At 25.4% G+C, this 22723-nt stretch overlaps 1 protein-coding gene across 1 annotated transcript; it reads left to right on the top strand.

The window, feature by feature from the left end:
• Positions 1-18914: 18914 nt before the first annotated feature.
• Positions 18915-21102, top strand: LOC110633754 (PLASMODESMATA CALLOSE-BINDING PROTEIN 3). The gene is made up of 4 exons (XM_021782489.2): positions 18915-19197; positions 19501-19746; positions 19841-19877; positions 20480-21102. The coding sequence occupies exons 1-4, from the start codon at positions 19146-19148 to the stop codon at positions 20772-20774; spliced, it is 630 nt and encodes a 209-aa protein (XP_021638181.2). The 5' UTR covers positions 18915-19145; the 3' UTR covers positions 20775-21102.
• Positions 21103-22723: the final 1621 nt, after the last annotated feature.

The raw sequence follows: 22723 nt of genomic DNA, 5'->3' as shown, positions 1-22723 counted from the left end.
TATTTATGAAATATTAATTTTTCATAATTTTAAACTTTAATGTTAATTTAATATCCTATATAATTGTAATATATAATTGCTATTTATTATTTTTTAATAATAATAATAATATTATTATTATTAAAAAATTATTTTAAAATAATAAAAATAAAATAATATTAAAATAAATTAAAATTTATTAAATGTATAAAATGGAGAGAGAAAATTTTTAAACATTAAATTTCATTCAAAGTAAAAATGAGTCTTAATTTTACTGTGATTAATATTTTTAAATTAAAAATTAGAGAATTTGATAACATGTGATAAATATCCTCAGTAATTATATACTATAGCTACTTAAAAAATTCAGAAAAAACTTAATATTAATTTTTCTCTAATTAAAAAAATTAAAAATTAATGGATAGGTATTATCTTTAATAATTAGACATGTTTAAAAGAAAACTCAATAATTAATTTTTTACAAAAATTTAAATATACTTAGTTTTAATTTGGAGTAGATATTTTAAAGGAAATTAAACTTTTAGTTGTGGTAATAATTAGATAGTCATAATAATATTCGTTGAATTTTAAAATTAAATCTCTTAAATTAAACATGTCTCCCATAGTATTTAAAATAAATAAATAAATAAATAAAGACAATTTTTGTTTACCTAACATTGGAATTGAATGATCACACTATTACAAAATAACAAGCCCAAAAAAACATGCCCAAAAAACAATCTTCTTAGTAAATAAGGTTTCCCATATTTTTTTAAGATAAAGTTGAAATATTTTTATTTTTAGAGAAATTAAGTAGAAAATCAACAATCCCAACAAGAAACAGAGCACAAAACCGAGTGTAACCAAGCCAAATGAAAAAAAAAAAAGTAAAATTACCATAAAGAGTGGCAGAAGAAATGGGAATCCATAAAGAATTGCAAAGGGGATTGTCATTTTAAAGCAAAATACTAATAAAATTAAAGAGAAAAAAAAAAGAATAGTAACTACAAAAAAGACTCTGCCTTTGAGATTTAATCTTTTCAGTATTTTTCTAAAGAGCTGAAATATATAATTATTATATAACTTATAAATTTAAATATCTTTAATTAAAAAAAATGAAAGGTGAACATTAAATTTTATTTATATTTCCTAAATAACTTTAAATAAATTTAATTTTTTTTAAAATGTCTGTTATAATTTAGAACAAAGAATTAAAGATATTTGAATATTTATGAGAAATTAATAATCGAATTTTTTTTAAAAGATGTTTAATTACTAAAGGTTATTTAAAAAAATATTAAAATTAAATTTTATTTATATTTTTTAAATAGTTGTAATATATAATTATTATATAATCTAATTTTTTAAATATAATTCTTAATTAATATAATTTTTCAAATTTAAATAATAAAAAATTAGTAATTACTATAATTAGATTTAATTTCCTTTAAAATATATATTTAAAATTAGAACTAAAAATCAAGAGATATTTAAATTTTTTTTAGAAATTAATGATAAAAATTTTCATTAAGTTTAATTTCCTTTAAAATATATACTTTAAATTAAAATTAAAAATCATGGGATATTTGAATTCTTGTGAGAAATTAATGATTGAAGTTTTAAAGGTAATTAATCTTTAATTTAAAAAGGAAAATGAAAGATCATCATTAAATTTTATTTATATTTTCTAAATAGTTTTAATTAAATTTATTTATTTTTAAATATCTACTCTAAATTAGGATCAAGATTCTTGGTGATATATATATATATATATATATATATAATAAATTATAGAAAAATAAAATGAAATAAAAATTTATTTTTATGGCTATGGCAAATAGGAAATTTACATCAATATTTAATTTTTATTTTTTTATATTTTTATAGTATATTAATAAATAACTAATATTATTACTTTGATTAATATTTTTTATGCTATATTGTTTATTGTCATTTACAAAAATTAATTAATGATACAATTTTTTAAAATTATGATTAAATTATTAATTCTCTAATTACGTGTATATAAATTACAAATTATTTAATTAGTTATTACGTTAATATTGTAATAAGTAAATTATTATTATTATTATTATTATTATTATTATTATTTAGAAACCTCAATTTAATTAGATATAAGAAAAATTTTTTATTATATATATATATAAATGTTATATTTAATAATTATATTAATTAATATAATTAATTATTACCATTACTATTACTATTAATTATTTTTACTATTATCATTATTATCATAATTTTTATGGTTAACTAATTAAAAATATTAGACATAATTTAATAATTTTATAAAATTCTAATTTAATGATTATTAAATTTTTAATTATTTTATTTAATTAAAAAACTTTAAGAATTATATATATATCTTAAAATTAATAAATAATTTAAAATTATACTGTGAAAGTAGCTACGTGGAGTTAAAAACTTTCCTTTCTTTCTCTCTCTCTTTTATATATTTAACAATTTTTAATTTACTTTAATATTATTTTATTTTTATTTATGTTATTTTAGTATTCATTTAATAAAGATATTTTTAATTATATATTGAATGCTATATAAAATGAATTGCGAAAAAATAAAATAAAATAAAAATTTATTTTCATAATTATGGTAAACAATAAATTTATATTAATATTCAATTTTCATTATTTTTTGATATTTTTTATAGGATATTAATAAATAACTAATATTATTAATTTAGTTAAAATTAATAATGTTATGTTATATTATTTTATTATTATTTAAAAAATTAATTAATGATACAATTTCTATAAATTATGATTAAGTTATTAATTTCCTAATTATATATATGTAAGTTACAAATTATATAATTATTACATTTTAATATTATTATTATTATTATTATTATTATTATTATTATTATTATTACAAATGTCTAGAAAAGCTTAATTTAATTAGAGATAGAAAAAATTAAGAGTTAATCATATTAATTTATTAATTATACTTAATGAACACACATATGCTAATTTATGTATATTTCATGTTCGTTTTCTGATAAAAAAATTGTTTAAAATTTATAAAATAAATTCAAGAAGATATATGATTTTAAATTTATCACATTTATAGTAAATAGCAATTTGTCTATATTTCTTAAACAGTTGTAATATATAGTTATTATCTAAATTATTTTGATGTTCTAAATTTAAATAATAAAAAAAAGTATTTATTACTAAATATAATTATCATTCATTACAAGTTTTCTATTTTTTAATTTAAAAAGTTAATGTCAATTACTTTAAAAAAAATGAAATATCTCTGAACATATTTACTACAATTAAATTTAGTATTTAATTACTAATAATTTGGCAATTCAATATATTTAATTTTAAAATTTAACTAATATTATAATGATTATCCAATTATTACTACAACTAAAAATTTAATTTCTTTTAAAACATATACTCTAAATTACAATCAAGTATATTTAAATTTTTATGAGAAATTAATAATTATTTTTTTAAAATATGTCTAATTATTAAAGGTAATGCCTATCCATTAATTTTTATTTTTTTTTAAGTTAACATTAAGTATTTTTTATATTTTTTAAATAGATATAATATAATTACTAAATATAATTATCACATGTTATTATGTTCCTAATTTTTAATTTAAAAAGTTAATTGAAGTAAAATCAAGACTCATATTTACTTTGAAGAAAAATTAATATTTAAAGTTTTTTCTTTTCTTTTTATGTATTTAATAAATTTTAATTTACTTTAATTTTATTTTATTTTTATTATTTTAAAATAATTTCATTATTATTATTATTATTATTATTATTATTATTATTATTATTATTATTATTATTGTATATGAAGAATAATTTATAGCCATTAAAAAAAAAACTTATGACTATTAAGTTCATTGATTTGAGAACAATAATTAACTTATTTGATTAAAATTTATTCCTAATATTTTAAAATTTTAATATTTTAAATAATAATATTAAATTTTTTATAATTAAAAAATAATATATATATATTTTACCATATATAACACGGATATATGACATGGGTATTCCGCTAGTTATTTATAATTACACGGTTGTTAGTTTAACGTCACTTTTTCTTCTCAAATGTGAGAAATGAATGCAAGCAAGAATTTTATTTTTTTATTTTTAATTAAAAAAATAATGTTTGACCCAAAAATTCTCTTCTATATTATGCTCTTTCTTCCACTCTCTCTGGTCTTTCTCAACCATTTTACTTGGAGTATAGAATTTTCAATCAAAATTATAGTAGTTTCCTCAAATCCAATAAAAAAAAAATTAATCGCAAATTATAAATTATATATAATAAACCAAATGCATATGAAAAATAAATATATCATAAACCAATTTCACAAATTACAAATTACCAATAATAATTGACATAAAACACACAAAAACCTCTTAAAAAAAAACTAACTTTCAACAAATGCTGGCACCTTTAGAAAAAAAAAAATGTTGTGTATTATAGAAGTATATAAATTATAAAAAAAATTAAAATAAACAATCATAATTATAAAATTTGCGTGGTTCATCCTCTTAATATAATGTTATATTAATGACTATATCATCTCTCACTATTAATAAATAATCAATGATTACAAGTTTAGAATTATCTACCTATCAACCCAATTATATCTAAGAGAATGCTAATATTCATAGTAAATATAGTAGTTAATTCTTCTTATTTTCTTTTAAATATAATCCAGTATATTTACTACTTTAATTACTTTATACATTAGGATATCTTCTATTATATAGAATAAAATCCTGTTAATGGATAAAAATATATAGTCCCATTTATTTTATATATAATTTTATTATACATATTGTATTTTAAGTTCACAATAAATTGAGGTTAAACAAAAATTTTCTCTCACTGGAACACAAAGACTTAATTCCCATTGTAAATACCATTATTAAGATGTTTGTCATTTAAGTATTTGTCACGACCCAACCTATGGGCCGGACCGGCACTAGGACCTGGGCCAGCTTAAAGCCCCCGAGGCCCGTAGTAAGCCTAACTATTCCTCAAATCCATAACCAGGCCCACAATTTAGGCCCAATATGCATATAAGATAATTTAAATTAAACTGTTATAATTATATTTCGCGCCAACTTAGCCCAGAAATTATCAGAAACAAAAATTTGGGGAGCCCAGCTCAATCCTGTTACCTCATTCATAACCATTTAAAACTCATAAATTTTTTTCTTTTCATTTATTAATACGCAAACTTGAATTCATACAGTTCCTGACAGACTTAATGCTACTACTAGCACATGCGGAGTCCTAAATTACAAATTTAGAGAATAATAATAATATTAAATAATCGACGTTAAACCTGCGAGAAAGGAAACAGGTCGCTCTGTAAAATAACTCCTCCTGTGGCCTGGAAAAATATTGAACAGGAGTGAGCGTTCGACTCAGAGAGTAAAATATCAATTTTAACCATAATCTCTATAACTATCTAAAACTAATGCACCCTGTAGAGTGAAATGCAACATCAACAATATTTTCACATCATAACATCAAAAAGGTAATTTGGAGCACTCACACACCCTGTAGTATCAATCATAACATATGGGAGCTGATCCTATACACTCTCTTAAATCCAACTGGTGCCAATTATTCAAGCTCGGACTTCCACTTAATAACCAAATCGAGGGTCCCGAATTACTCAAGCCGTGACTACCCCTCGAAGGAACGGGTCCCAATTACTCAAGCCGTGACTACCCCGCCCTATCCATAGTCCACACCACATCACACGCACGCCAACGCACGACACCGCCTCCAAATTACCACAACAACATCCATGGCATATTAACAGATTATGAATGCAACATAAATCGTGCCTAGAGTTTAACTACATAAATATATGCATATAAGTGATGCATGGGCATGTGAACATATAATAATATCGAAATTACAATTAAAATTAATATTCTACTCATCGTACACGTCGATTGTGTTTCTTTGGATGCGGGAAAATAGTTGATCTCGATCACCTAATAATTAAATTATAAATTTATTAGTACTAACTCAAAATAAAACTCTAAAGAGGCAATAGATACCTAATTCATGCCTAAATCCTGAGTTTCCTATACAGGACCTACCCAACTCGCAAAGAGGCTCAAATAACACTTCTAAATTCTCAATTTCCACAATCACATCTCATTAATATCACATGGCCTCCTGGCCCTCCAAATCAGACTATACTCAAAATTTTAAAAATTACGTTTTAGTCCATATAATTGACATTTTTCAAAAATCCACTCAAACAAGCTCTAAAAATTCTAAAATTTTGCCCCGCGGTCCTTAATAATATTATAAGGCTATTGCAAAATGAATTGTAATTTTCTAATCACCCATGAATATTTTATTCAAGAATTTTACTCGATTCCATAAGTTTCCAACAGCTAACATATTCCTAATTCAACCCAATTAAATATTCACATATTTAAACCTCCATCCTCAAGCTTCAACCAATTATATAAAATTTAATTATCTTAATTTCAATTAATCTTATATGCCCACATGCTAAAAATATAACTAAAATCCATCCATATTTCTCAAAAATATTCTATGATCACCCAAAAATTCAACTAACACCATAGAATATCTCCAAATAATTTTACTTTCATCATATATTTTTCTTAGAATTTTTCTCCAATTTTTCCTGTTTAAGAAACACTGTATTTATGCTCCACAGATAGAGAAATAATAAAAATTATCTTACCCGAAGTTTATCTGTGTCTCAAAAATTCCAAAAATTTATGAGGAAGCCTCTGGAAGTTGAACCATCTCCATAGCTCACCGGGCCACCGCCGGCACCACCGCGCACGGTGGCCGGCCGCCGGTCACCGGCGACATTTGCCGGATCTGATCATACCACCATGTTCCTCTCCTCTTCCTCAGTCCATATGTGGTCTCGGATCGTCGATCCAACGGTCGGATCGTCGTAGATCTGACGAAAAAGCTTGAAAAACCCGAAACTTCTCTCCTCCATATCTCACTCATCCGACCTCCATTTGCTTCAAAATTGGTGTCAAAAGAAAGCTCTCGGAACAAGCTTTCCAACGCCACCGGAATCGCCTCGATCGGACGTCGGACGAAGCCGGAATCGCGCCGGAAAGCCGCTGCCCACTGTGCGCGCGTTTTCTCTCTCCTCTCCCTCTCTTGCCGCCGTTTCTGGTGGTCTTGGTGGTCGCCGGAGGGTCGCCGGCCGGTGGGGAGCTGCTTGGGACGTCGCCGGCCGGTCACCGGAGAAAGGAAGAAGAAGAAGAAGAAAGGGAAGGAGAGGGAAAGAAGAGAAATGGGGGGGGGGTCCTCCTCCCGTTTTTCTTTTGAAATTTTTTTTTTTTTTTTTTTTAAGGGTTGTTACAGTATTAATGATACGATAGATATTGAAATGTTACAAAATGAGTCTCAATCTATTTGTAATATGCATAAATTACATGATATTTTTTTTCATAATTTTTCTTATTTTATTTTAAGAAAAAAGGCTAACCCATTTCTTATCCTTTTAATCTAGCTTTTATTCTCTCTTTTAAAGCTTAATAACTTACCAGGATTTTCTTAACCACTAATAGGAGTTCTTAGATCTCATACATTTTACCTATAATTGTGATCTCGCACAATTAGTTTGAATTAGAAATCAAATTATTTAGATCTCTCATTTTTAAAGACGACTTAAATATCACTAAGTTAAAGTTCATTAATAGAGAAATCAGAACTAAATCAAGATAATATGGATCAACCCCTTCTTCTTATACCAAAGATCTTACATAACTAAAGTTGCATCTCTTTTCTATTTCCTTTCAAGAATTCTTATATGTTTCCACATCCCTTTGAGACCCTAAAAAATTGACAAATTCCTTTTCTTAGAAACACATTGTCACTACAAAAACGATAATAGTAACCCCTCCATTAACTATTTCATTTATTAACTAACACACACACACACACACACACACACACACACACACACATATATATATATATATATATATATATATATATATATATATATATATATATTTGACTTCAATAAAATTTTGGCAAAAAACTTATGTTAGCCTTTAAAATATGGGCTAATAATTATATAAATCTTTAAAGTATTTTGAGTTTAAGTAAATTAATTAATTTTTTAAAAAAATTAAATAATTTACTTAAATTTTAATAATAGATCACATAATATGTTTTACTATTTTGAGGACAAATAAGTCTTTAAACTTTTAAAGCTAAGGGGACCCTCATCAGTAATTATGAGTATCTGATTTACAATATTTTAATAAATATCTATTACATTTTAAAGTAAATTGATAAGTTATTTTTTACTGAATAATTCAACAAATTTCTTTATAAATTCATTATTTTTATCAATTTCTACAGAAAAATTTCTTGAACTATCTAATAAATAATAACTTATCAATATAATATAATAAATATTTATTAAAATATTATAAAATAGATATATAAGATTATTGATGAAAATTTATGCGCTAAATTTTTAGACAAAATGTCTATTTAAGATAAAATTTTAAATTTGAATTCTTATCTTTTATTAACAAATGCAACAACTATAAACTATAAACACACAATAAGATTACGTACCATTGGATAATTATTGTAATTTAAATTATACATACATTGCAATTTATAAGTGAGGTTTACTTTATGAGGTTAACAACTCATCTCCTATGCGCATCTCGAGATGACTTTAAATTTTAATAATTGTGAGTGTCGTCTTCCTCTTCTCTTCTTTTGGAAGCAAAACTAATTATTACAATGGGTGATCGTTTCTCCTTTTTTTTTTTTTTAATTTTTTTTAATAAACTCTACGTTTTGTGTCTGTTTGGAATATAACATAGAATTTTTCTCATCAAATTTACATTTTTTAGGAACATATTTTATATTCCCTCATTAGTACCGGTTCTTATTTCTTTTTATTTTTTGAGTTTTGTTTTCCTCCATAGCGGGATTTTATTTTATTTTTTTAATATTTAAATAAATTATTTGATAATTCTAAATATAATATGAATATTAATTTTTTTTTTGTTAAAAACTCATATATAGGTAATGATTCTTGTAGTGTGATCTATTCTTCCATTAACGTTTGATAGTTTAACATTTTCTATGAATCATGGAGATACTAAGATTCTAAAAAAGTAGTATTACTGAAATTTTTTCTTATTTATCCAAAATTAAAAAATGATTAGTTATTAATCGAAATATTATTTTTTTTATCTAGGTCATCTCTAAATATTGTATTTTAATTATTTATGTTTATATTTTTTTTCTCTTATGAGAATATTATGTTATGCTCATCTTATTATTTTTATTAATAAATTATCAAATTTTATCTTAAAAAAAATAATTATTACAACAAAAGTGTGTCTACCAAGATTTCCCAGTATTTTTAATACTTTATACACTTTTCAATAATGGTTAAATCAATGATAATAATTATCGTCTGTTTATTTTTATCTGTCATGTTTAAATTTTGTACGATGATTAAGTAAATAATTAGATAATTTTATTTTTATAAAAATATATTAATAATTAATTAAATTACTCTTTATCTTACTTGGTAATTTAGATAAATATTTATTATATTTAATAGAGATAAAAGATAAAATTAAAAAGAAATAATTAATATTTAATTTTTTAAATATGATAGATAATTTTAAAAAAAAATCTAAATATAATAAATAAAAATAGATGTTGGTAATAGTACTTAATAAGATAAAAAATAAAATTTTAAAAAATAATTTAAATTAGAAAAACCTATATAAAAAAAAAAATAACCAATCGATATATCAAAGGCAATTAATTTAAATTTAGGATCTAAAGGTTTTTTTTTTTTTTTTATACATGACTCGTTTTGTTTTCCTCTCGTACACAAAAATGTTAATTAAAAAAATGAATATTAACTTAATTATATTGTACTTATTTTTTAAAACCATATGACGTTTCAGATTTGAATATCAATAATCGAAAACCATTATACTAAAAAAAATGTTAATTTAAAAACCTTAATTAGTATAACCAATTAAAGGTGATGAGATTTATCTAACTCTTAATCAATTGTTCAAACTTTAAAATATTCTAGTACGATAAAAAAAAAAAAAAGACCATTTGGTTTATATATATATAATGTGAATTTTGGATTTTTTTTAAATTTCTATAATAGTAAACAAGTAATAATTAACAGATTATAAATATAATATATAAATAGAAAATTAAAATTAAAATTATTTATATTTGTGTTGAAATCTTATATTTTATTATATTATATCGTACATTGACCCATTAATTCAATTTTAACATGTTATATTATTTGTATACGAATTCACCTGCAATCCATTAACCATTTTGATATGTTGTATTGTTAAAAAAAATAATAAATAATAACAATAAGCCTAATTAGATATATTAGGAAATTCGACCAAGCTTGTCCTAGTTAATAATTTTTCGTTTTGGATCCATCTGTCCAATCTGATTGAGTATTAAAATCATAAAATGGTAAACGATTTTTTTTATCTATTAATTATAGATCACCGACCCTTTTTTTTTTCTATAAATTATTGGTCGTTGGCAAATCTTTGGGTGCCATATGTAACTTTCGTTTTGTTTACTACTTTTGCATATATTTGATTCGGAGAATGTATAATTGCATTGAATGGGGTGGCCTCGTGGATGTTCAAATCTTTTATGTGTTGGATATCCGTTCATTTGCTCCCAAAAGCCAAATTCTGTGCAATTATTTGTGAACAAGCCAACACATATATAAATAAAATAAACTAAAAGTAACCCAATTATACTCTCATGCTTTGAATGAACCTATGCAACTGTAGGTAGGATGGAATACACTAGAATTTCACTGTTAATTGTTTTTATAGAAAAGTTTATGTGAATTTTAGCATTCTTTAAGATAAAATGTTGTAATGTTCTGGCTAGTGGAAACTACAGAGAAGCATTTAAAAGAAGAACTACAATACAATTGAGAGAACCAAAGCACAACACAAGGAACATGCCAGAGCAGCAATCCAAACAAAATTAGTAATTATCACACACACTCACGCTTTTATAAAACTTAAATTAATAAAACTTATTAAATTTTAATTTAATTTTATAAAAGTTATTATAATTAAAAGTTAAAAATTTTCAAATTAATCTATTAATCTTTTCACTTTTTACAAGTAAAATTTTATAACTAATAGTTGTTGATGGAGAAGATACAAAAAGGAAAAATGTTTGATGGTAAAGGGCGTAACTGAATACATTTTATGTATTTTTTTTTTAGAAAACTAATAAAATAAGATAATTTTATTTGTAAAATAGTTGACAGGTCGACAGATTAACATCGAAACTTTTAATTTTTTATCACAGTGAATTTTATAAAAGAAATTAAAATTTATTACTTTTTATAAAAACATTGATAAAATTGTGTATGATATTAATAAAAATCCCATAAAATAAAGGAAAGCAATTCATTGGGGAAAAATTGAATCAAAGCTATAAGCATTAAAATATAAGGGATTGATTTGAACAAAATTAAAATGCAAAATTGCTTTAGTAATTCACAAAATTATTAGTCTTTGGATCCGAAGTATTTGCAGAGAAAAGGAGATGTAAATGAATTGAAACACGATGAATTTGCAAATCAAGCTCCACACTTGTGGCTCACAAGATAATCACCACCAACATTGCATTAATATATAATTTATGTATATAATGAAAAAATAAAAAATAATTCACTTCATGCTACTGCAAAGGTATCTGAAGAAAAAAAAAATTAGAAGTTTATAGTTGTTTTAGGATGTTTGATGTTATTATTTAAGTTATGATTAAAAATATCATTTTAAATATATTAATTAAAAATATTTTTAAATTAAATTTTGGTATTTCAATTTCATCTATTAACATTAATTTGTTATTAAAAAAATCCTTAAACATTGTTTGTGTTTTACAAAAATCTCTTTAACTTATTATAACATATTTTTAAGTTAAAAAAAAAATTAAATTATCTTTTTACCTTTTACGCTTAAAACACATACGCCGTTTCAACCATCATTTAGATTTAACATTAAAATATCAATGTCATGTCATCACAATGATCTATTTCTTAAAAAAATAAAAAATTTACCCTTTACTAAAAAATACTGAAGTAATATTTATATACGTGATATTATATTTTAAAGAAATTTTTTAATAGAAAAATCTATTATTAAAAATTATAAATATTTTTTAATCAAAATTAAAGTTTATAAAATTTTTAATAATAAATTAAAATTAGAAGGTGAAAGTGAAATATAAAATAAAATTTAAAAATAAATTTTAAAATTTATCCATTCATCTTATCATAAATTAATACTTTTAGAGTTTGTGATTGTTCTGCTCAATCTCCTTTCAATGAATAATATATTTTTTTTAAAGTGCCAGAACTACAATCATTATAATAAAAGCGAGAATTTCCTGACCATATGGAGTCAAAGTTTGGGTGCTAATGGAGTCGAAAATATGGGTACGTATGGGACTGAAAATTTAATAAATTTAATAAATTTAAGTGTAACTAGTAAATTTTTAAACTTTATAAAACCGTAATGATAAGTTAAAACATGTACAAGTTATACTCTTCTATTCACTAATTATTATGAAAAATTTAAATGCCAATCGATTAGATCGATTTAATTAGAAAATAGATAAGTTTGATTATGTATAAGATTTTTTTTTTTTTTTTTTTGGAAAAAATCGGTATTAGTCTGATTAACTCAATCAAATGAATGATGAGCCAATCAATCAAATAGAGTTTAATTCGGGCCAATTAGCATACCCATACAAATTTTGAAGCTTGTTAATAAGGAGCTTTAAATATCGAGAAGTTTGCTGACATTTGAATTATACCTTGAAATTGTTTATTTTTATATTTAAAATATATATAAAAATTATTTTTTTAATAAATTAAATTGAGTTTTATTAATATAAAATAATTAATAACTATTAATATGTGACAATTGAAAAAAAAATATTTATTTCGTTAACTTATGACTTAAGTAATTAGGAGTGTCAATAATTTACTTTATTAAAACATTAATTTAAATTATTTATTTTTATATTGTAAAAGATATATAATTTTTTTATATTTATGTTCTACAAAAGTTTAATATTAATAAAATTTATTTTTATTTATTATTATTATACAAATTTAATTATAAACAGTTATTTTGTAATAAACTTAAAATTTTTGTAGAAATATTTATATATTAAAAATTAACTAAATTTGTAACATCCCGAATATTAAAATAAAAATTATTTTATAACTTTTGGTGTTGTTAGCTTTGCGTAGGTATTTTCATTTTGAGAAAATTCTATCAGTGATCGGGACTGCATTTTTGGGCCAAACACATGGGTTACCGGACCTGTTTCGGAAGTGGGTCAACACTATAGTGCTTTCCATCATTTTCAGATGCCTTGGACGTGCTCCAGGTGTCAGAATTAGCATAGGTAAATTCAAACTCTAAATGTCCTGTTTTACTTAAGATTAAGTTTAGAATAAAAATTTATAAAATATTCGTAGGGAGCAAAAAAATTATAATTCCTTTTGCATTAGTTTAATAGCATCGTTAAGGACTGCGGGCATATTTATAGAATTTTTAAAGTTGGTTTGGATGATTTTTTAAAAATGTTAGTTTTAAGCCTTATAGCTAAATTGTGTAGTTACTTGAGAATTATCTGGTTTAGAGAGTCCAGGTGGAGCCGTATGATATTGTTGTGAAGTGAGCCTGAGGCCTTTAGTTTTAGAAGTGTTGTTTGGGGTGCTTTGCAGGTTGGGTAGGTTCTAAATACAAGAAAAATTTTGTCGAATTTTTGGCATAAATTAAGGTGTCTTTTGCCTCTTTAAAGCTTTATTTGAAATTAATCCTGATAAATTTGTAATATAATCATTTAGGTGAGCCAGGTCAACCTTCCTCCTCCACCCAGCCGCTGCAATGACTTTCCGGTTAATTAATGAGTAAATATTGATTTTATTTATAATTTCAATATTATTATTATTATTATTATTATTATTATTATTATTATATGTCACAGTATGCACATGTATCACTTATAGATATATGTATTAACTACTATAGGCACACTTTGTGTTGCATATTTACTTGATGATTTGATGTGGGTGTCGCCTTAGGGTAATTTAGAGCTGTGCACGTGTGTTGGCGTGTGTATGATGTATTGGTGGTGGATATGGATAGAATGGGCAAATCGGCTTGAGCTAGTCTCACTTAGGACCCAATCCTTTTGTGATAAGTCGGGATGAGTACGGCTTTAAGTTGATCTCGTTGACCCCCGCATTTGGATTGTAAGAGAAAGTCCAGCTAGAGTTGATCTCGCTGGTAGGCCTTGGAAGAAGAGAGCTGTATATCAGCTTCCATATTGTATTTATATTGATGTGAAACACGAGTGTGTGAGTATTCCAAATTATTCTTTATGCGAGTATTATTGAAATTGTTAATTTATGCTGCATTTCATTCTTAGAAATGCATTAGTACTAAATAATTATAGAAATTGTATGTGAAATCAATATCTTACTCTATAAGTCAAACACTCACTCCTGTTCACCCTATTTTTTCAGGTTACAGGATGACTTTTATTTGCAATTAACCTACTTTCTTCTTCATAGGTTCATTAGTTGCTATTTCCGTATTCCGTGTTATTTATTTTGAAATCTAGATCTCCGTATGCATTAAAAATATTTTATTTGGCATGGGACTGTAAAAGAATATTTATTTTGGAATTATAAACTTAGTAATCTATGTATGTGTGGATGAATGTTTACATTTGATAAGGGAGTTGAGCTTCCATTTGATTTATATTGCTATGTTGGGAATGGTGAGGGTGAGCTGAGCTCACCGAATATATGTATTTTGTGATTACAGGTCGGGTGAGCTAAAAACTCCTCGTTGGATGGTCCAGGTTATAGTCGAACTCTATCCGGTTAGTTTCTTGAAATAAGCTTATATACGAGCTTCAAGGTTGGGCTAATAAACAGTTAAGCTTACTACAGGTTTTGAAGGCTTTCTGCTAACCCAAGTCCTATTGTCGGTTCGACCCGTGAGATCGGATAGTGACAATTTATCTGGATAATAATTATAAAATATATTAAATTATTAATTATAATAACATATTATTATTTAACAATATATTATTCATTCCATTTTATTTCAATATATTTACAATGGGATGGAAAAAAAAAAAAGACAGGATTGGGTTTGATATTGATAAATTGCCCTTTACTTTGATTAGTTAAAAAATAATATAAAAATTTATTATTATTTGGAAATTTTTAATTTAATGAATTAGATTGGCTCATATTTAAATTCAAATTTTATTATATTAAGAAATATAATTATATTAAGAATTATTTTAATTGGCAAAAAGTAATATAAAAATTTATTATTATTTAAAAATTTTATTTTAATTAGTTGGATTTATTTTATTTAAATTTAGATTTTATTCTATTAAAAAAATAATATTATTAAATTTTTTTTTAATTTAATTAAAAATTAAATTAATTAATATATGTTTTAAATATTCTCTAAGCTAAATATGTTAAAATTATAAACGATACAATTGTGCAGCGAAGATCCAATCCGTATAAATAAAGTGTTTTTTTTTTTTTTTTTTTGGTTAAAACAAAAACAAAATAAAAGATATAACCTTTATTGAGATGAAATATAAATTTGAATTGTAAAATTTTGTATTATATTATAATTTTACATAAAAAAATTTAAGATAAATCACTTATATAAAATATAATAATAATTATTTTTTATTTGAAGGAATTGATTATGTTGATAGAACATTAACGTTAACTATTTAGGGAGAAAGACACTTAATTTTATAATAATTTATTACTATTCGACTCTACTATTTTTCTACGAGCGTAATTTGAAAACTATCAAATTGTAATATTCTTATAAAGAAAAAAAAATATATTTCTTATCATTATACTCTTATTCAAATAAAATAACAAATCATAATCTCTAACAACTTTATGATAAAAAAATAAAATTAAAAAAAAAATCATATGATTATTAGGAAACAAGGGAAACAACAATCCTTGCAAAAAAGAAACATTAAATTCTTATAGAAAAAGAGAAAATAAATTTTTTTAAATGAAGAATAAAATTTTGATCTATCAATAAAAATAGGTATAAGGGTAAAATTATATATATATATAAAAGGATATAAATTTAAAAATTATTAAAAAATACAAAATAAATATAAAAATGCATGAAAAGGAGGTGAGAGAAGAATAATCACAGTGAAAATATTTTTCTGTGGCCACTGAAACCCTTGCTTGGATGTGTGAAAAATAGAGGGAAAGGAAAATAAGTGGAGGAAAATAAAAATAATTGATTTTTTTTGTTTGTTTGGAAAAAAAAGGTATAATAAAAGGAGGATGAAAAATAATTTTTATTTTTCTTTTATTATTTTCTCTCTAATTTGGAGAAAAAATAATAAGAGTGTGGGAAAAAAAATATTTATACATCAAAATTACAAAATTACTCTTTTCTAAATTTTTTTTTTTAAATATATAGGATAAAATTATAAATATATCATACTTTTCATTCCTCTCTTTATTTTTCTCCCTTTCTATTCAAACAAGAGTAAGAAAAATAACAAAATAAAAATATTTTTTATTTTCCACTCTTTATTTTTCTCTCCCCCTAAAAAATGCATAAAAAGCTCACAAGGGAGAGGAAACGTAGATTTTTAGTTAGACATATTATGATTTTGTATTGTTTTTCCTATTGCTTGAGTATATTATTATTTAGTTTTTATATTTTAATAAAATTAAATTTAATTTATATATTTTTAAAAAATATACTATTTAATCATTGTATTTTACTTTCGTTAAATTGTTTATTCCTTTCGTCAATTTTTTCATTAGTCAAATTATTATTTAGTATCTCTATTTTAGAAAAAATAATTATTTAGTCCTTATATTAAAAAAAATACATTAGTTAGTCTTTTTAATTTAACTCTATTAATTATTTAGTCTCATGATTATTTTTTATACTTAAATTACTCTAGGCATCTCCCACTTATTTCTCTCTTATTATATCTTATTTTTCTCTCTATGTTTATTCTCTTCTACACTCACACCCTTCTCTCCTTTATTTTCTCTTTGTTTTCATTCATTGATAAAAATGGTACAAGCTATCTGCACACAAAAATTAATAAGTTTTCTTATATTTATAAGTAATTAAGAAAAATTATTTCTCAATAGAGTAAATACAAAAATAATGTCTAAGAAATTAGAAATTAAAAAAAATATAAATTCAAATTTAGCCTCCACATAGTAAAATATTTTTATCTAATAATGTATTTTTTAAAATATTATATTTTTTTAAAATACATCGAGTAACTAATTAATTTTGTTAAAATAAATAAATTAAATAGTAATTTTTAAAAAATACAGGATTAAATAATTATTTTTTTAAAATAAAAAAAATTAAATAGTAATTAAAAAAGAATAAATAATAAAAAATTTAGTGAATGGTATAAATAATTTAATGAAAATAAAATATAAATATTAAATAATATATTTTTTAAAATATAAAATTAAATAATTAATTTTTTTAAAATATGGTGGATAAATAATAATTTTCTCTTTAATGTTTGTTCATTTAATGTTTGTTCATGAATTTTTGACCAGAGGGAGTGGAGCTATTGACACTTCAAAAGTGGCCTTAAAGTGGTGAAGGGGCCAATAGTGATTGTTGCATTAATTTGCGAGGCTTCAGGTTGGCTCATGAATATTCTCACTATTATTTATATCATAATCATGAATGCTTGCCTATTTGATAATCTAAATTCCTTCACACCACAACAATAAGCTGCAAAAGTAATTATTATTTTTCTTCTTTAATTTTGTTCTGGTTTAATACTATATGCTTGTATTAAAAAAATTAAGAATTTAATTTTTTTTATCTTTAAAATTATAAATTAATGTATGAAATTACAAATTGCACTCTATTTTATTTAAATTAAAAAATAAAATAAAAATTGTTTATTATTTCAAGAATCATTAATTTAATTTATTAAATTAATTTTACATGATATTTTTAAATTTAATGATGATTTTATTTTGACTTTTAAAATTTCAGAATAACTTTTAAAATTTACCCATAAATACAAAAAAACATATAACACAAGAAAAAAAAAATACTTGGTAAATCTTAAATTATGAACCGAAATAGAAAATGTTGATTGTAGCCATGGCTAAAGCCAAAACCAAAGAGTGATAATTTTAATAATATTTTTATTTTTATATAAATCACATACGTAAGGTATTTATAATCGATTTGAAATCTCAAATCATCAGTATTTAAGCACATTGGGCTCACTTGCGAATCTTAATCAAAACTATACCAAAACACCCAGTCTTATGCTTTTTTTATTAGAATATATATATATATATAATTTAATAATAAAAATAAATATTTATTAAAATAATAATAATTTTAATAAAATTTTTATTTTTATATGTAATATATATTTACATTATTCATGACTAACGTAAAATCTCAAAACACTGAGTTATACATGTGTCTATCTACTAAAAAAAACTAACTAAAGAATGGGAAGCCATCAAACTACAATAGAGGCTCGTGGCGACAGCACATACAAAGAGGAAAGAATTGAACCAAAGAACCTTTGGTTGTAGGGTCCATCGTACACAACCTTAACCAGGTTGGTTAAGTTTTGATCGTGCACTTGAGTTTATGGCCGTTGTGAATCAAATCAAATTACAATATAAATAAAATTAGAAAAGCTCCTTCTCACTTCCCTATAAACGCACTCCCCAATTTTCTCACTGTTATAAAATACGTATACATTGGTGTAAAATACACAAAAAGCTAACTCATATCATCACATACAGACACAGACAGCCTCCACTACACCCACCGCCACTCTTTCATATTATTGTCTAGAAATCTCCGTTCTGCCCATTTCAGTTCTCTCTCTCTCTCTCTCTCTCTCTCTCTCTGCCTCCTTTCTTGATCTCAAGCTCTACCCTCTTGAGTACTGTTCATTTACCGTCTTTTTGGCCATAATCTTTGCATAATCATGGCTGGCTTAGTGTATTTGGTGCTTTTATTTGCACTTACTGGCCATTCAAGTAAGCTTTTGGGTTATTATTGTTCTTCCTTTTTTTCTTCTTTTTTCTGTAACTATATATCCTTATGTTTTCTTGAGATTGGTTCTTGATCTCTTGCTGTTTCGAACTTGGGTTCTTATTTTCTAGTAAGATTTGGCTGAAAGAAAGTGAGTTTTTTATTTTTTATTTTCCTTCATTTGAAGAAAATTTCTCATAAAGTGTGTTTCTTTGCTCCATTTAGGAAAAATAAAAAAAAAGAAAAATCAGAAGAATTAACATTTGATTTTGTGTGACGGTTTTTTTTTTGTTGATCTGTGCTTGTAGATGCTGCATCTTACTGCTTATGCAAGGATGGATTAAGTGATGCAGCACTGCAAAAATCCCTGGATTATGCTTGTGGAGCTGGAGCTGACTGTACTCAAATCCTTCAAAATGGTGCTTGTTACCAACCCAACACTGTAAAAGATCACTGCAGCTATGCTGTTAACAGTTATTACCAGAAGAAGGGTCAAACTGCTGGGAGCTGTGATTTTTCAGGAACTGCTACAGTTAGTGCTAATCCACCTTCAAGTAAGCCTTGTCCCCTCTTACTTACCACCCATTAATCATCCACATATGAGGTACTAATTAATTTACCCTTCTTCTACCTTCTTGTAATTTGCAGGTGTAGCTTCTGGGTGCGTTTATCCTGCATCTGCAAGGTACCCTTTTTCTTTTCCCTTTTTTCCTTATCTGATGAGAAATTTCTCACCATTAAAGCTTAGATTCTCTTGGAAGAAACTTTGTAATCTGTCTACAAAGTTCAATTTTTCTCGTGATGGGGAATCCACAAACTGATAATATACATTCCCTCTATATATTCTGTTACTTTCTTACCATTAACTCCATTGATTTGTTTTGGTTTTGCTTAGGTTAGTCTTGGATGGAAGAACTTCCAAATTGCTTGCCCTTGTGTCTAAATCATTAAAGAAAGATTAGATCTAACATCTTAAATACTAAACTTGCATCTTTCGTTGCGGCTGTGAGCTGGCATGAAGTTGATATTTCAGAAGTTTTTTTATTCTTTTGATAAGCTGATATATCATAAGTTGTTTGTCATCTTGCTTATCTTTTTTTTTTTTTGGATTCCTGATCTCAACTTGACGACATCTGTTTTCCACAATGTCTCATTTTTTATTCCATATCTTATATATTCAGAAAGTTAATCTACACATGTCCTGAATCCTGACAAAAGTATTTTGATCATACGGTGGAGGATAATTTTCTTGTATGATTAATAGCTGTGGTTCTCTTTTATTTACAGCAATACTGGGACAGGCACTACTACCCCTACCACAGGCACAGGCACAGGCACAGGCACTGGGACTGGTACTGGGACTGGCGTAGGCACAGGCGTGGGAACGGGAACGAGCACTGGTACCGGCACAGGCATAACTACACCCACAACAGGAGTGACTCCAACTCCGTTTACTGGTTTGGGACCAACAGGAAGTGGTAGCATTGACAATAGTGGTGTGGCTCCCATTGAAGCCACTAACATGTTCTTGGCTTCTCTGAGCATCTGGTTTTCAGGTCTATATTTGTTCTTTTGGGGTTGAAAGGTGAAAAGATAGCAAGTGGGGTTTGATGTGTGGATGAGATTTTGCCATGGCAGTGGTGGTGGACATGCAACTTTACACTGGTACATTAGGAGGTGATCATCTAGAGGCAAACCCCACTAGGGCTTTTTTGGTTTCTTTCTTCTAATGATAAAAAAAGCTGGGAATTGGATTCCCTATTTGAGTGGGTGGTATGACTTCTGTTGGGCTAGAACCTGATCTCTCTCTTTCTATTTTTTCTCCTCCTTTCCTTTGTATATCTAGAGAAAGAGAGAGGTAGTAGTAAATTTTTTTTTAATCTTAATGAAAATTTGGTGCCTATCTGCTACCCTAGTTAGTTTTATTTTACTCGTTTATTATGTGAATTTATTCTAAAAAAAAATGTTCTAATTGATTAGAGAAATTGGCTACAGTGCCAGATGTATGGATTCCTTTGGCTTGACGTGCATTGCTGTTAAGATTTCAATCAATAGTTATTAATTATTTTCTGAAAACATTTTCGATTCAACATTTTAGCTCAGGCGATAAACCACTCACCACCGTGACCTAGAAAGCAAATTGGCAGTGTTATACGTCTCTTGATAATGATTTGTGGATAAATTTCATGGAAATGATATTTACTATGATTTGATGAGTCTTTCATGGAAATGATGCATCTCTTGCAAGAAACAATAGATTACCCAATGAAAATTCTCATATGGGCTATAACATTGTAAAGGATAAACTGCAGGCTTTTATGTGCAATATTATAAATGGATAATTTCAGTCCTATCGGATCCCATGTATTTCCATCCGGTCTGTTGATTCAAAACTCAGCATTTCCATCCCATTGCTTATCATGATCATCTGAGGGAATTTTCTAACCAATGTAATCTGTTGTGAATGTAATTATTACAAACAATGATTGATTATGAAGGCCAAAATGCAGGCTTAGAGTGCTATACACAAAAGGATAATTTCAGTCCTATAGGATTCCATGTCCCAACTGTTTCATCAAGTCTCTAGCTGGAATCAGGCTTTTCCACATGAGGAATATGGCTGCACTCTGGTATCTGGGGAATAGGATTTGAATTTTGAACAGCCACAAAAGTTCGTTATTTTTGGTTGCTAAATATGGCACATGATAAGATATTCAGCATTTACATTTTGTCTTGTTGCCAATAATCTGGTCATCCTCACCCCAAATTGTAAATGTCCTCTTCTGCACCTGTAGAAATCAACAAGTAGCACTCAGGAAAACACAAAAAGAGAAGAAATCTCAGAGAGTCAATTCTCAAAACAACAAAATAAAATGCATCCAAACAACAAATAAACCGAGAAGCTATGAGGAAAACTAATCATCAAAGAAAAGACTAAATAATGAAAAATTCAGAAGAATGATTGTACAGTTAGTCTTTCAATTCTTGAAGACAGATTTCTTGCAAAAGGGTCTTTGATATTCTCAACATAACTGGAGAGAAACTAAGGAGAATTTTGCGCGGAAAATGCAAAAAGGCTTCGGGCTCTGCATTTTCTGGGCAATAACAATGAAGGGGCGGCTGTAAGGGTGAAAAACTTCCTTCATTGCAGGCACATTTCGTATTCTTCCCCCGGCTTCTCCATCCCGCCAGCGTAGAAACAGGCTCTGTAAAAAAATTAGGCCTTTTTTATAATATAGAGAATGAGTTTCACATAATTATGAGAGATGATACATGTGTAACGGATGCACTAATAATTTTTCAACTTTGACTGTGAATGTGATCTAGTGAAGCAGCGTGGAACTGAGCCGTTTGGTCTCCACCAGTGGACTGCGTTTTGCGCTTAGTTCGTCCCGTCACTCGTCTTTACAGTTTGGGCCTATGGCCCGAAATAATAACTTCTTGGGCCGCGACGAAAGGGTCGGAGTTGGATTATATATAATTAATTATTTTGATTAAATTAAAAACAATTAATTAATATTAATTTATCGA

This window comes from Hevea brasiliensis, chromosome 2 (genome assembly GCF_030052815.1).
Source record: "Hevea brasiliensis isolate MT/VB/25A 57/8 chromosome 2, ASM3005281v1, whole genome shotgun sequence".
In the NCBI taxonomy this organism is placed as follows: domain Eukaryota; kingdom Viridiplantae; phylum Streptophyta; class Magnoliopsida; order Malpighiales; family Euphorbiaceae; genus Hevea; species Hevea brasiliensis.
Note: the sequence above shows the minus strand (reverse complement) of the source record. Positions and strands in the feature narration are given on the sequence as shown.